The sequence below is a fragment of the Agelaius tricolor genome, unplaced genomic scaffold (assembly GCF_023055355.1).
Source record: "Agelaius tricolor isolate 1412-34295 unplaced genomic scaffold, bAgeTri1.0.p SCAF_52, whole genome shotgun sequence".
NCBI lineage: Eukaryota > Metazoa > Chordata > Aves > Passeriformes > Icteridae > Agelaius > Agelaius tricolor.
This window is the reverse complement of record NW_027269312.1, coordinates 2,333,538-2,347,539: the sequence shown is the minus strand read 5'-3', so window position 1 is coordinate 2,347,539 and position 14,002 is coordinate 2,333,538. Positions and strand designations below refer to the sequence as shown.

Here is a 14,002-nt window from a genome sequence, read left to right as displayed (position 1 = left end):
CGACTGCCCTAGAAACGGGGGAGGCTCCAGAACCCCCCCATGGGTTTTGTGACATCCTCGTGTGTGGAAAAGGGCAGAGGAGGGGTTTGGGTCAGGGGAGAGGAGAATCCAGAGCCTCCTGAAGGCCACTTTGGCCATCAGAGGAAGGAAGGTCGAGGCCCTGCCAGGTTCCTCTGGTGGAGGAAACGTGCTGGGGGAAACATCTGGGGTTTGTGCCTTTTTGGTGGCTTTCCAAGGAAATTGTTCATTTTTTGACCATTTGGACTCTGCACCTTGTTGCTGTTGGTTTTATTCTCTCTCGTTGCTGTTGCAGGAAATTGTTCTTCTTTCAGCCCTTTGGGATCTTTGTGCCCCCACGGGGAGGGACTGGGGCAGTTTTTAGTGGCAGCACAAACACAAGTGGGTGCCCATGGGTGGGGACCCCCAGTTCCCCCCAGTGTCACAGCACATTCCCGTAGATGTCACCGGGTTCCCGTGGTCGCCCCTGGGGTCCCCGCAGTTCCGCGTAGGTCACCTGGGGATCCTGGAGGGTGGTGGCACGGGGGGACGCTGCGAGAGACACGGGCTGTGGGATCTGGGTGGGGTGACACTGGTGGGTGACGTGTTCCTCTGTGTGTGTCCCCCCCGTACTCACCCCCTGCCCTCTTGGTGACCACGACGTGGGTGTACAGCACCTCCCCCTCCTCTGGGGGGGCCGGGGGATCCGGGGGGGCCCTGAGGGAACAAAGGGGATGTGGGGAGGGGAATGGGAGATCTTGGGGGTTGGTGTAAAAAGGGGAGAGTGTGGTTTGAGCCTCCCACTCACCTTTCCTGGTGCTTCCTGGCAGCTGCAGACGAAAGAGGAACGGGGTGATTGAGGAGTCCCCAGGGCCCTGAAACCCCTTAGGAATCCTGTACCTCCACGGGACCCTCAATTCCCCTCAGGACTCCCAAGAATCCCTGCAGCCCCCCATAATTCATGAACCTCCCCAGTGGCCCCAAACAAATCACCCTCAAGAACCCAAAGCCCAGCAGGGACAGAGACCCCCGAACACCCCCAGGGCCCCTGAAAGAGCCCCCAGCATCCCTGCAGGACCCTCCAGCACCTCCCCAAACCCTACAGGACCCTCAGCCAAAGTCACAATTGTGGGTATGTGGGTCATTCCCTATGGTTCCCCAATTCTGTGGGCCTCTACAGCTCCCTGGGACCCCCATCTCCCATTGTCACCCACCCACATGATGCCACCAGTGCCAGGTGACAGTGACAGCCATGAGGAGGACCAGGAAGGAAAGGGCCCCACCAAAGCCTGCAGCCACTGCAAGAAACAGAGAGGGACACATCAGGGTTACCCATCCCCCCAGGGGTCCTGCACTCCCTGGTGACCCCACCTGTGTGACCCCACCTGTGACCCAGGGTGAGCCAGGTGTCACCTCCAGGGCCAGCTCTGGGCTATGTGCCCAGAACACGCGGTGCCCGTCCTGTCCCAGCTGGTTGGTGGCCACGCACTGGTAGGTGCCTGAATGTCCCACTTCAACATCATTGAGCTGCAGGAGGGGACCCTGGGTCACCTTCTGGCCGTCATGCAGCCAGGTGAAGGTGACAGGGGATGAGCCCACCTGCACTGAGCAGTGCAGGGTCACGTTGTCACCTGCATGCACCTGGTGTGACAGGGTACTGGGGGTGATGGTGGCATTGGCTACGGGCACTGTGGGGACACAGACAGGGCTGGCACAAAGAAAGGTGGGATGGGAGTGCTCTGGGTGGGCTCATCCCCAGCTCGAGGGTCCCACTCACCCAGGACAGTGACATTCATGGGGTCACTCTCGGCCACACTGTCCCCGTCACTGACCCGGCACCGGTATTGGCCGCTGTCATTGTCCCCAATGTGGCGCAGCTCCAGGCGGGGACCGGTGCCCAGAGGTGCCCCCGAGCCCTCCCGGTGCCAGGAGAAGGACAGGGGACCTGTTCCCGTGGTCACTGAGCAGTTCAGCACCAGGCTGTCCCCGAGTGCCACCTGTGCCCTGGAGGGCTGTGCTGACAGGGACACCCCCAAGGGCGGGACCCCTGCAGGAGAGGGGGACACCAGGGGACAGTGAGGGACCCAGGGGGATCATGGAGGGGCAGGGGAACTCCAGTGATGGAGAGCGGGTGCAGAGATGGAGGGGGGGGCAGTGCTTTGAAAGGAACCCTGAGGGATGCTGGGGGAGTCAGGGAGGGAACACCTGGAGAGGGAGGTGGGCAACACCAGGGCAGGTACGGGGACCCTGGGAGGGGAGGGTGTGATCTGGGGAATGTGTGGAGAACACAGAGAGGGGTGATGGGACCCATGGAGGGGTGAGGGGACCCAGTGTGAGATGGAGGGAAGCACGAGCCAGGAATGGGGGGACCTAGGGAGGGACCCGGGGCAGCAATGGCAGGACACAGAAACAGTGCCAGGGAAGGATGGGGGTACCCATGTAGGGGCTGGGGGTCCCAGGGAGGGACCCAAGAAAGGATGGTGGGAGCCAGGGAGGGATCCGGGAAAGGTTGGGTAGCCCAGAGCAGGCATCAGGGAGGGCTGGGCGATGCCAGGCAGTGTGGGGCACCCAAGGAGGCTGTGGGAGATCCCCGTGCCCATCCCCGCACTCACTGCGCACCGTGACACGGAGCCAGGCGCTGCTCTTCTGCATGGCCCCACCCTGGGAGTGCACCTCACAGCCATAATTCCCCGAGTGGGAGACCCCTACGGCGGGCACCAGCAGCTGCGGGGACCCCTGTGGGCCCCCCACCACCTGCCCGTCCCAGTAGAACACGTGCAGGAGGGGGGCTCGGGGCCGCAGGGGACTGGGGGTGCTGAGGCAGCTGAGAGTCAGGGGGGACCCCTGGGTAGGCTTGGGGTGACCCTCCAGCACTGGCACCGAGAAGAGCTCAGGGAAGGAGAGGGGAGGTGAGGAATGTGGCTCTGAATCCACTGGGAAGTGGCTTTGGGGTTGTCAAGATATTGGAGTTCCAGCCCTGGGGGTGCTCACCGTGCACTGTCACTGTCACTGCTGCTGACCGGGACTGCCAGGACCCCACCAAGCCTGCACAACTGTAGCGGCCGCTGTGGTGCAGCTGCAGGGGGGACAGGGACAGCTCGGTTCCCCTGAGGGACCCCCCGAGATCCTTCTCATCCCGGTAAAATCGCACCCTGCTGAGATGGTTTTCCTGCCGGCCCCGGCAGCGCAGTGTCACTGTGTCCCCCTCCAGCAATGCCCGTGCTGGCACCTGCAGCACCACCCAGTCTGTGGGACAGGAAGGTCACATTTTACTGATGAGACCATTCTGAGGTGGGTGCCCATAGCACCAGGGACATCTGGGTGCTCTGGAGTGCACTGGGCTGCACTGGGATGTCCCTGTGTGCAGGGCACAAGCTCTCGCCACATGAGGGGTGTGAGGCCACCCATGGAGTGGAACCCACCCTGACCTCTCAGGGGCCACCCTGATCATTAAAGATCCCCCCTCACCATCTAAGACTGTCACAGGGGGGCTGCGCCTGGTGCCGGGTCTGTCACATGTGTAGGTTCCACTCTCGGTGACATTGAGGTGTTCAGGTCCCTGCTGCCCCCAGGGCTTACTGTCCTTGTACCAGGTGGTGGCACTGGTGGCCCCCAAGCCCTGGCAGGTCAGTGTCACCCGGTCCCACAGCACCGCCGGCCTCCAGGGGGGCTCCACCAGGAGCTGGGTGGTCTGGGCACCTGTGGGTGACAGGGGACACCAGCCTGCCATGGCCAGTGTGGGGCTGGGGACAGTGGGGTGGGGCCATGACATCCCTTGAGGACTCACCAGCGAGGCTGAGGGTCTGGGCTGGAAGGGAGAAGGGACAGGGCTGGGTGGGGGTGGCACTGCAGGGAAGGAGGCACCAGGGTACAGGGTGTGGTGGCTGTCCCCAAAAACTGTCCCTGTTGGGACAGCATTTCTTGTGGGAAAGTGTGTGTGGGTGGTCTCAAAAAGATTTGGAGAGGCAGGGGGACATGTCTGTGTCACAGCCACCCATGCACCACATCCCTGTGACACAGACACCTTGGGAACAGGGACACCGAGGCCACCCTGGGCTGAGGCAGAACATGGGGAAACTTTGGATACCCCAGGCACGAGGACACCACGGACACAGCCCATGCTGGCCCAGGTCATCCCCACCAGCTCATGATCCCATCCCCATGGCCACATCCTCATGGTTCTTGTTGCTTTCTGTCCCTGCATCCCAGTTCCCTTGTCCTTATCCCCAGAGTTACATGAGCCCAAAGGTGCCAGTCCCCACATTCCTGTCCCCACATCACCATCCCCAAATTCCTGCCCCTCTATTCCTGTCCCCAAAGCCACCCTACATCCCCAGTCACACCAAGGTCCACTGTGGGTACCATGGACTTGCACTGCTGGCATTGGGGACCTCAGGGGACCCCACAGCCCCCCTGTGCCCCCTCCCCTCCCCATCCCCAGGGTGTCAGGCCCGTGCCCGGGGCACTCACCCCACAGGAGCAGCGCCACGTTCCCGGCCATCCTGGTGTCCCCAGCCATGTGCACTGGCTGTCACTTGCTGCTGTGGCCACCGCTCCCCTGGCTGGCAGCACTTCGGATGAAGGGGAAGGAAGCGAGGTCACGTCCGTCCCCATGCGTAGGTGGCCCTTGGTGGGGGCAGGGTTGCCACAAGCTGGGCACAGGATGGGGATGAGGGTGGGTGGGACAAGGTGGGAGATGTGGTTTGCAGGAGTGGGGGGCTCGGTGGGTTTGGGGAGCCAGGGATGGATGTCCAGAGGAATGTGGTTCCTGAGGAGGGGGAGTCATGGGTCTGGGGGTGTCCAGGGCTGAGGGGACTCAGGGATGGGAGTCCCAGGTGAGCGTGGGCTCCAGGATTTGGGGTCAGGAGATGGGGATGCTGGGGGAATGGGGGTTGTCCATGGGAATGGCATTCCTGAGAGAATCAAGGTCATGGGGGAAGGGGGATTTCAGAGGACTGAATGAGCAGGAGAGTGTTCCTTGGGAAAGGGGTGCTGGGCCATGGAGATCCTGGGGAATGTCAGTACTGGGATGGGGGTCCCAGGGATGAGGGGACATAAGGAATGGGGATCTCATGTTTAGATTCCAGGTGGAATGGGGGTGCCGGGGATGAGCAGTTTCTGGATGGGCTCAGGAGTCTCAGCTCCTTCCCTGGGTGCCTCAGATTTTGGTGTGACCCAGAGCAAGCAAAGCCCCCCTGGGATGCTTGTTTCCTGTGCAGGCATCACATGGGGGTCCTGGGTAGCTCGGCCTCTGTGCCCTCCACTGTCCTTGACTTTTTTGTGGTTTTATTGCTTTTTTTTCCTTATTTTCATCACTTCTGTGCCAGGTGCCCTCTGCCCCCATTCCTGGCTCAGCAATCCCAGGGAGCACCTGAGCAGGGAATGGGTTGGGGGGAGCCAGGGTAGGGGGAAAATGGGGAGCAGGGGTGCAGGGAAGGGTGGGGAGGCTGGGGGGGATGGAGGTGTTGGGCTGTGCCCCCTCAACACTTTCACTTTCCTTTTCCTGGACAAGAAGGAAGAGGCCGTTTGTGCTGAGAGTCAGATGGGAAAGGGGGGGGGTTCTGTCCTGGGGGGGCACATCCAGAGGCTCCTGTCCTGGGGGGATCCTGTCCCAGGGGTGACACATCCTGGCATGGGGGCTCCTGTCCCGGGTGTGGCAGTTCGGGAAATGTCCCTGCACATTCCTGGCCGGGTGCCTGTCCCAGGGGTGGCACATCCTGGGGACCCCTGTCAATGCAATGGTGGGGCCCAGCCATGGCCCAGCCCCACTGCACAGGGATGGCCATTGCCCAGCCCTGCTCTGCTCAGCCCCAGGTGGCAGCCAGCACCTGAGGGTCCCCCCTGCCCCCTTGGCTTTGATTCTGGCAGCTTTAGAGCTGCTGCAAAGGTGAGAATTCTGTGGGTGGAAAAAGGCCCTGCCTGTGGTTTGCTCAGCCCTGCAAGAAGCACAAAGCCCAAAGGGAGCTCAAGCAGTGGCTCTGTGAGGGCCTTTGATGGTTTTCAGAGCAGGGCTGTTTGGAAACTGCCCCTGCAGGTTCAACTGTGAGGGAACCAGTCCGGAAATGCAGCAATTGTTCATTTTGTCCCTTGCCCCAAGGGACTGAGAAAACCACAAAACTACTGTAAAGACAATAACAATCTGTTTAACAACCTGACTGGAACGCTCCTTCTTGAAGAAAACCTGCAGACTTCTGGAACATCATGGAATGAATATTTGGGTTTGGGCTCTGGCCACCAAACAACAGGGAAAAGTGTGGAAATATTGAGCAGGGGCTGCACACGAGGGGCTGGGGAACAGGGGTGTCACAGCAGGAGCAGGGAGTGCCCAGGCAGGGGAATTCAGGGCAGGCTGGAGTGGATTTACCAGGGAATCAGACCCTGAGGCACACAAGGGCATTTCCACAGATTCCTGTGCACTGTCCCAAGCATGGACAGAGCTTCTCCCCTTCCTCCATGGGAAGTTAATCAAGTTTCAGGGTAGGAATGAGAAAAATTGGGAGAGTTCCTAAATATGGTCCAAGAAAAGGTTTCCTTAGGGGCTGGGTTGCTGCCCAGCAGGCAGGGAACAATCCCATGGAGCTGTTGGACACTCAGGGACACTCTGTGTTATCCACAAGAAAATGCTACTGTGGGATGCACCAAGGGGCTTCTTAAGGGACCCAAAAAGTCTCATTTCTTTTTGATTTCTTTGTGTTTTTATTGTGAGGGACTTGTTGGGACAGGAAGCGTTATAAGGATTCTACAAACCAGAGCATTTTATACCTTGCCAGTTTGATTTTTGCTGAGTTTGTTCCTTATTGGAAAAATAATGGTGTGGGAAAGATTTTTGCTTTTATTCTATGGGTGTGTAATTTTGTCTGAACCAATTGGGCATCAAGTGTTGCCTGGGATGGCTGAGCCAGGAAATGGGGGGACCTGACCCAGGGCTGAGTGGGGAAGGGACACAGAGACTCCCAGGAGAGCCATGGGGTGCCCCAGGGTGGGGACTGTGCTGGGCTCTGGGTCACCCCAAAATCTGAGGCACCCCATGAAGGAGCTGTGACCCCCGTGTCCACCCAGCCACTGCCCATCCCTGGCACCCCCATTCCCCTGGGAACCCAACCATGGGACCCCCATTGCCTTGGTCTCTCCTCCCTGGGGACCCCCATCCCAGGACTGACATTGCCCAGCCCCACCATTGCCTTGATCCCATCCCATGGGCTGCTTCTTCCCCCAGAGCCCCTATTCCCGAGGGTCCCCTTTTTCCCCCTGCACCCCCAACCCTGGCACCCACTTGCCATGACCCCAAATCCCTGGGGACCATGTTCCCCGAGCAGCCCCATCCCTGAATCCCCCCAGGCATGGAGACCCCAATTCCCCTGGACCCTCATTCTCCTGGACACCCATCCTTGGTTCCCCACATCCCCTGAGCTCCCCAGTCCTGGCAACACCATCCCCCACCATGTCCCCAGGCTGTCCCCACCCTGCCCACAGCCTGTGCCCAGCTTGTGGCCACCCTGCCCCCACCAAGGGCCACCTCCATGTTGGGACAAGATGTGACCTTGCTTCCTTGCCCTTCATCCCAAGAGCCGCCAGCCAGGGGAGCGGTGGCCACAGCAGTGAGTGACAGCCAGTTGTCACAAGCTGTCCTCACGGATGGGTTTCGTGATGGTTCGTGATCTCAGAGTGCAAGAAGAACCAACACGGTCGAAGGGGGTTTGCACTGATAATCAAAACAAATGCACCTTTATTGAAATAACCACAGTGAAAATGCCTTGGGGAGGAATTGGGGGAAAGGGAAAAATAAAAGGGAAAAGAGGGAGGAAAAAGAAAAAGGTATGTAGCTACCAAACGTAGTACTGCGGAGTCTTTCGGTGTCCAGCCGATGGAGTTCACCAGGTCACGTCCAGGGAGATCTCAGGGGTGCAGTCCATCTGCACTCTAATAATACCCTTTTTTGATGGGGGGAGGGGAATAGATCTTGTAACCGAATCAAAGGTAGTCTATTCTATCCTTGGGGAAAAGAATGGTATTTGGAAAGGGTACACACAGTCCATATTCTCTGCAGTGGGTGAGAGCCATTGTCTTCATGGTCCAATGCTCCCACCTGCAACATCCATCTTGCTTTGGTCAGCTTGCCTCCCCCCGCACTCCTCCCCGGGTTTGGGGGTTTCAGTCCCAGGCCTTGGAAAGTATGAGAGGGGGCCTTCTCACATAGGGGTTTCATGTCTCGGTTTTTCTCTGGTGAAGAGGCTTCTTACATTTCAGTTTGTCTGTCACGGTGATTGCAAACAAGCCAGAGGGGTCTTCTTAGGAGGACCACCCAGAGCTCAGGAGAAGTTCAGCCAGGCCAAGAGAAAAATCCCACAGCTATTGTTGCAAAAGGTCAGAATGTCCTTCTTTCTTCTTGTTGAGCTCAGTGTAGCATATAGTAAATACACCTGTGAAAACAAAAATTTAGCAATGCTCTCAGGTCTCGGGGCCTGGCTGGCATATGACTTTCTCCTACAGGGCTAGACAGGGGGGTCTTTTCTTCGGTGGTCCCCCAATGATGATCGTGAGGCAGATGAGGGATATTTTGGACAGATTCGCACACCAGTCCACATGGCTGGCAACACCGGGATGGCCGGGAAGGTGGTGCTGCTCCTGTGGGATGAGTGCCCTGGGCATGGGCCTGAAAGCCTGGGGATGAGGAGGGGAGGGAGCAAAGGGGGGCTGCAGGGTCCCCTGAGGTCCCAAGTGCCAGCAGTGCCAGTCCGTGTTAGCCACAGTGGACATTGGTTGGACTGGGGATGTAGGGTGACTTTGGGGACAGGAACAGGGGCAGGAATTTGGGGATGGGGATATGGGGACAGGAATGTGGGGACTGGCACCTTTGGGCTCTGGTAGCTCTGGGGATAGGGTGGGGGACAAGGCAAGTGGGATGCAGGGACAGAAGGGGACACGTTCCTGTTCCCAAGGTATCTGTGCCACACAGATGTGGTGCACAGGTGGCTGTGACACAGAAATCTCCCCCTGCTTTGCCAAATCTTTTGGGGGCCACCCCCATGCCCTTTCTCACAAGAACTGCTGTCCACATGGGGACACTTTGGGGACAGCCCCCACACATTGTGCCCCATGTGCCTCTCTCCCTACAGTGCCACCCCCACCCAGCCCTGTCCCTTCTCCCTTCCTGCCCAGACCCTCGGCCTCGCTGGTGTGTCCTCGGGGGATGCCATGGCCCCACCCCGCTGTGCCCAGCCCCACACTGGCCCTGGCAGGCTGGTGTCCCCTGTCACCCACAGGTGCCCAGACCACCCAGCTCTTGGTGGAGCCCCCCTTGGAGACCTGTGATGCTGTGGGACCGGGTGACACTGACCTGCCAGGGCTCGGGGACCACCAATGCCACCACTTGGTACAAGGATGGGCAGCACTGGTGGCAGCAGGGACCTGACCATTTCACTTTCACTGAGAGTGGAATCTGTGAGTGTGACAGACCCGGCACCGGGTTCAGCCCCCCTGTGACTGTCTTATATGGTGAGGGAGGTTTGGGTCTCCGCAGCCTGGCACCCAGAGGGACCCCAAGGGCTCTGGGTGGGCTCCGCTCCATGGAAGCACTTAGCTCCTCGTGGCTGTGACACTGCAACAAAGGTGGGGCCACACGGGGTCATCAGGGAGTGCAGGACACCCAGGGTTCAGGGTAAACCTGATGTGTCCCCTTCTGTTACTTGCAGTGGCCACAAGGGTCGGTGGGGCCCTTCTGTTCCTGGTCCTGTTCGTGGGTGTCATTGAAGCCTGGCGCCCGTGGCACCACCTGGGTGGGTGACAATGGGGGGACAGGGGTCCCAGGGAGCTGTAGAGACCCCCAGAGTTGGGGAGCAATAGGGCAGCACCCACAGCCCCAGAATTGTGACCTTGGCTGAAGGTGCTGATGGGGTTTGGGGAGGTGCTGGAGGGTCCTGCGGGGATGTTAAGGGTTCTTTCATGGGCCCTGGGGGTATCTGGGGGGTCTCTCTCCCTGCTGGGCTTGGGATATTGAGGCTGAGTTGGTAGGGGGCACTGGGGAGGTTCACAGATTCTTGGAGCTCCAGAGATGTTTGGGGGTCCTGAGGAAAATTGAGGGTCCTGTGGGGGTTCAGCAATCCTGAGAGGGGTCAGAGCCCGGGGAACCCCCACAGTCACCCCTCCCCTCTTTCCTTTGAAGCTGCTAGGAAGCACCAGGAAAGGTGAGTGGGGAGCTCAAACCACACTCTCCCCTTTTACCAAAACCCCCAAGACCTCCCATTCCCTCCCCCACATCCCCTTTATTCCCTCAGGGCCCCCCCGGATCCCCCGGCCTCCCAGAGGAGGGGGAGGTGCTGTACACCCACGTCGTGGTCACCAAGAGGGCAGGGGGTGAGTACGGGGGGGACTCACACAGAGGGACACGTCACCCACCAGTGTCACCCCACCCAGATCCCACAGCCCGTGTCTCTCGCAGCGTCCCCCCGTGCCACCACCCTCCAGGATCCCCAGGTGACCTACGCAGAGCTGCGGGGACCCCAGGGGCGACCGCGGGAACCCGGTGACATCTACGGGAATGTGCTGTGACACTGGGGGGAACTGGGGACACTGAGGGCCACTACCCATGGGCACCCACTCGTGTCTGTGCTGACACTAAAAACTTCCCCAATCCCTCCCTGTGGGGGCACAAAGATGCCAAAGAGCTGAGAGAAGAACAATTTCCTGAAACAGCAATGGGAGAAAATAAAACCAACAGCAAGAGCAACAAGGTTAAGAGCCCAAATTGTCACACAAGGAACGATTTCCAGGGAAAGCCCCCAAAAAGGAACAATCCCCAGACAGTTCCCCCCAGCACGTTTCCTCCACCAGAGGAACCTGGCAGAGCCCTGGATCTTTGTTCCTCTCGGGGCCAAAGTGGCCTTCAGGAAGCTCTGGATTCTCGTGTCCCCTGTCCCAAAGCCCTCCTCTGCTGTTTTCCGCTCACGATGATCTCACAAAGGCCCTGTGGGCGTTCTGGAGTCTCCCCTTTTGCGAGGGCAGTCAGGATCAAGCAATGGTACAGGGCAGGTTGTCAGAGACAGGAAAATTTGATGAATGGAGACATTTTGGAACAGCTGTGTGTGGCAGGGGTGGGTCAAGAATTTCATTTAAATGAGAAATCTCTGCAAAGGAAAGTGGGAATGTTCCCGGAATGGAAAGAAGACCCATGTCTAAAAATTTTTAAATTTGAAAAATGATGAGGCTTGCAGGCCAAAATGTGGGAAAAGGAATAACAGCTCTTTACCAGGAAATTTATAAAGCAGAACAGAAGAAACAACACAAACCCAGAACTTTCCCTCCCGCTCAGCGCTGTTGGTTTTTGTGGCAGTTATAACCGCGGCCAGCGGGGGGCGCTGCAGGGAGCACTCCCGGCCAGCAGGGGGCGCCCCGCTCCAGCTCCATCCCCTCAGGGGCCATGGCGGCCTCGGGCGGGAGGGAGGAGGGGAAATCGCTCCTTTTGCAAACTCACGGCCACCAATCGGTCCTGGCACCACCACCGGCAGTGGGCAGAAGCCGCCAAGGCAGCAGGTTGGATCCCAGTGCCCACTGGCAGCGTAGCAGTGTCCCGGGGCCAGGCACACGCCCTGCACAACACCTGCGACCGCTCTCCATGGTCCTGAATGGAAGGAAGGTGGCGCCTGATCCCAGACAGGTGTCGGGTCCACAGCAGCACCTCTGGTGGCTTTACACCACAATTCCTGCAAACCCTCAGCCTTTCACTCAGATGAGGACAGCAGGGATGGAGCAGCTTTGGGGACACCTGGAATCCAGACAGGGTCACTCCCCACAATGGCCAGAGCTCCTGCTCGATATTTCCACACTTTTCTCTCTTATCTGATGACCACAGCCTGAGGCCAAACATTCTTTCCATGAGGTTTCAGAAGGCTGCAGGTTTCGTTCAAGAATGAAGGCCCATTAGAGCTTCTTCAGCAGAGTGTTGTTGCCTTTGCAGTAGTTCTGGGGCTCCCTCAGTCCCTTGCCAAGAGGGACAAAATGATCAATTGCTGCATTTCCAGACTGGTTCCCTCTTAGCTGCCCCTTCAAGGGCAGTTTCCAGCCAGCCCTGCTCTGAAAACCATCAAAGGCCCTCCCAGAACCACTGCTTGGGCTCCGTTTGGGCTTTGTGCTTCTTGCAGGGCTGAGCAAACCACAGCCAGGCCTTCTCCCTCATAGAATTCTCACCTCTGCAGCAGCTCTAAAGCTGCCAGAATCAAAGCCAAGGGGGCAGGGGGGGACCCTCAGGTGCTTGCTGCCACCTGGGGCTGGGCAGAGCAGGGCTGGGCAATGGCCATCCCTGTGCAGTGGGGCTGGGCCATGGCTGGGCCCAGGCTGGGCCCCAGTCTTAAATGGACACACCAACAACATCAGCCACTCCACAATACACATCACTGTCCCAACACTAAAAACATCACAATATTTAATCAACAATATCATCAATTATGTAATATCAATTCATATAATATCCAGCAAAACTCAACTTCCATTTACTTGTTTCTCATAATACATACCAGTAAAGAGCTCTTATTCCTGTTCCCACATGTTTGCCTAAAAGCCTCGTAATTTCAATGTTACAATAGTCCAGAGTGATGGGGGTTGTATTTTCCATTCCAAGGGAGGTTCCCACCTTGTTCAGCTGCCTTGACAGAGCAGAACAAAGAAACACCATTTCTGCCCGTTTAACCAAAGAGCTGCATTTTTGTCCCAGGAGCAGGGAACCAGGTCCTGTACCCCTTTGGAACTGGGATGGGCACTAGTAAGCCACCTTAGTGGGAGCACTGGGAGGGGGATTGCAGAGCCACGAAGCACACTGGGGTTAAGAGGAACAAATCTGAATTTGATTTATGTCTCAACATATGCTACACATGACTGAAAAATGACTCTGTGGGTTGTCCATGTGCTGGGAACCCTGTCCCTGGCGAGGCTTCACACAACAGAGAATCAGGGGAGAGAAAGCTTCAGTGATCGGGCTGTGAGTGACCCCCACTGGCTGGTGGGACAGATGCCCGGGAAAAATATCTGTGAAAAAATGCCCGGGAAATCCAGCTTTGGGAGAAGCCTTTGCAAATCAAAGCAACAAACTGTGACACAACAGGAGCGTTTTGCTTTGGGTTTCTTGGAGGGTTCAGGGGCTTGCTTGGAGGGTCCACTTGGCTCTCCTCCCCTGTGGGATTGACATTCTCTGAACCTGGGAGAAGCAGTGAGAGAAGCAAAAGATGATCCAAACAATTCTTACCTCATTTACTGCTCCTGTGTTTTTCACAAGTGGAATGCATTGTGGAAGATTGTTTACCTGAAGGGAATTGGTAATTGGATTCTGGTGTGAGGGTTTTGATTCACTGACCAATTGAATCCAGGTGTGTGCATGTCAGGACTGTTGGCTGACAGTCATGAGATTGTGTGCAGTGGAGTGCAGTTGAGTGCTTGGCAGATTCAGTTTAGATGTAATGTAATATGGCATAGAATAATATAGTATAATAAAGTAAATAATTAGCCTTCTGATAAGATGGAGTCAGATGCATCATTCCTCTCGGACGTCAGACTAAAATATCACCGATACTCCCCCTCCTCACCTTTTCCTCCCGGTGGTCCTTCTTCCCTGTCCGCACCCGTTCTTCCCTGCTTCGCTGCTTCCCCGAGGCAGCTCATTCCTGCTCCTCCTGGACGTTCCTTCATTGCTTCCCCGATGGAGCAGATGCTGCCTGCACCCACCCGCCGCCTCTGCCGCGTTTCCCACGCTGCCCACAGCCCCGAGCCTGCTGCACCTGCCCACAGCAGCCCCAGCCCGCGGCAGCCAGCCCAGAGCCACCGGTGCCCAGCACCAGCCCACAGCCAGCCCGCAGCAGCCCCTGCAGCCATCGCTCGCAATGCCAGAGACACACAGGTGCCGTCTGTAATGAGTTAATGTCTTAGTTTGTTCATCAAAACTATAGAAGGGGGAAAAGCCAATAGTAGAAAACCCGCAAGAATAGATGTGACCAACTAATATGTTGCAAGATGAATATAA

The 14,002-nt window shown here is 57.8% G+C and overlaps 1 protein-coding gene across 1 annotated transcript in view; it reads right to left on the bottom strand.

The window, feature by feature from the left end:
* Positions 1-303: 303 nt before the first annotated feature.
* Positions 304-14,002, bottom strand: part of LOC139604569 (uncharacterized) — a 47,290-nt gene continuing 33,591 nt past the window's right edge. The window contains 7 exon segments of the mRNA XM_071455694.1: positions 304-549; positions 635-714; positions 1,208-1,295; positions 1,383-1,685; positions 1,775-2,044; positions 2,610-2,890; positions 2,991-3,243. Coding sequence (XP_071311795.1) covers positions 440-549; positions 635-714; positions 1,208-1,295; positions 1,383-1,685; positions 1,775-2,044; positions 2,610-2,890; positions 2,991-3,243 — 1,385 coding nt within the window. The 3' untranslated portion in view covers positions 304-439.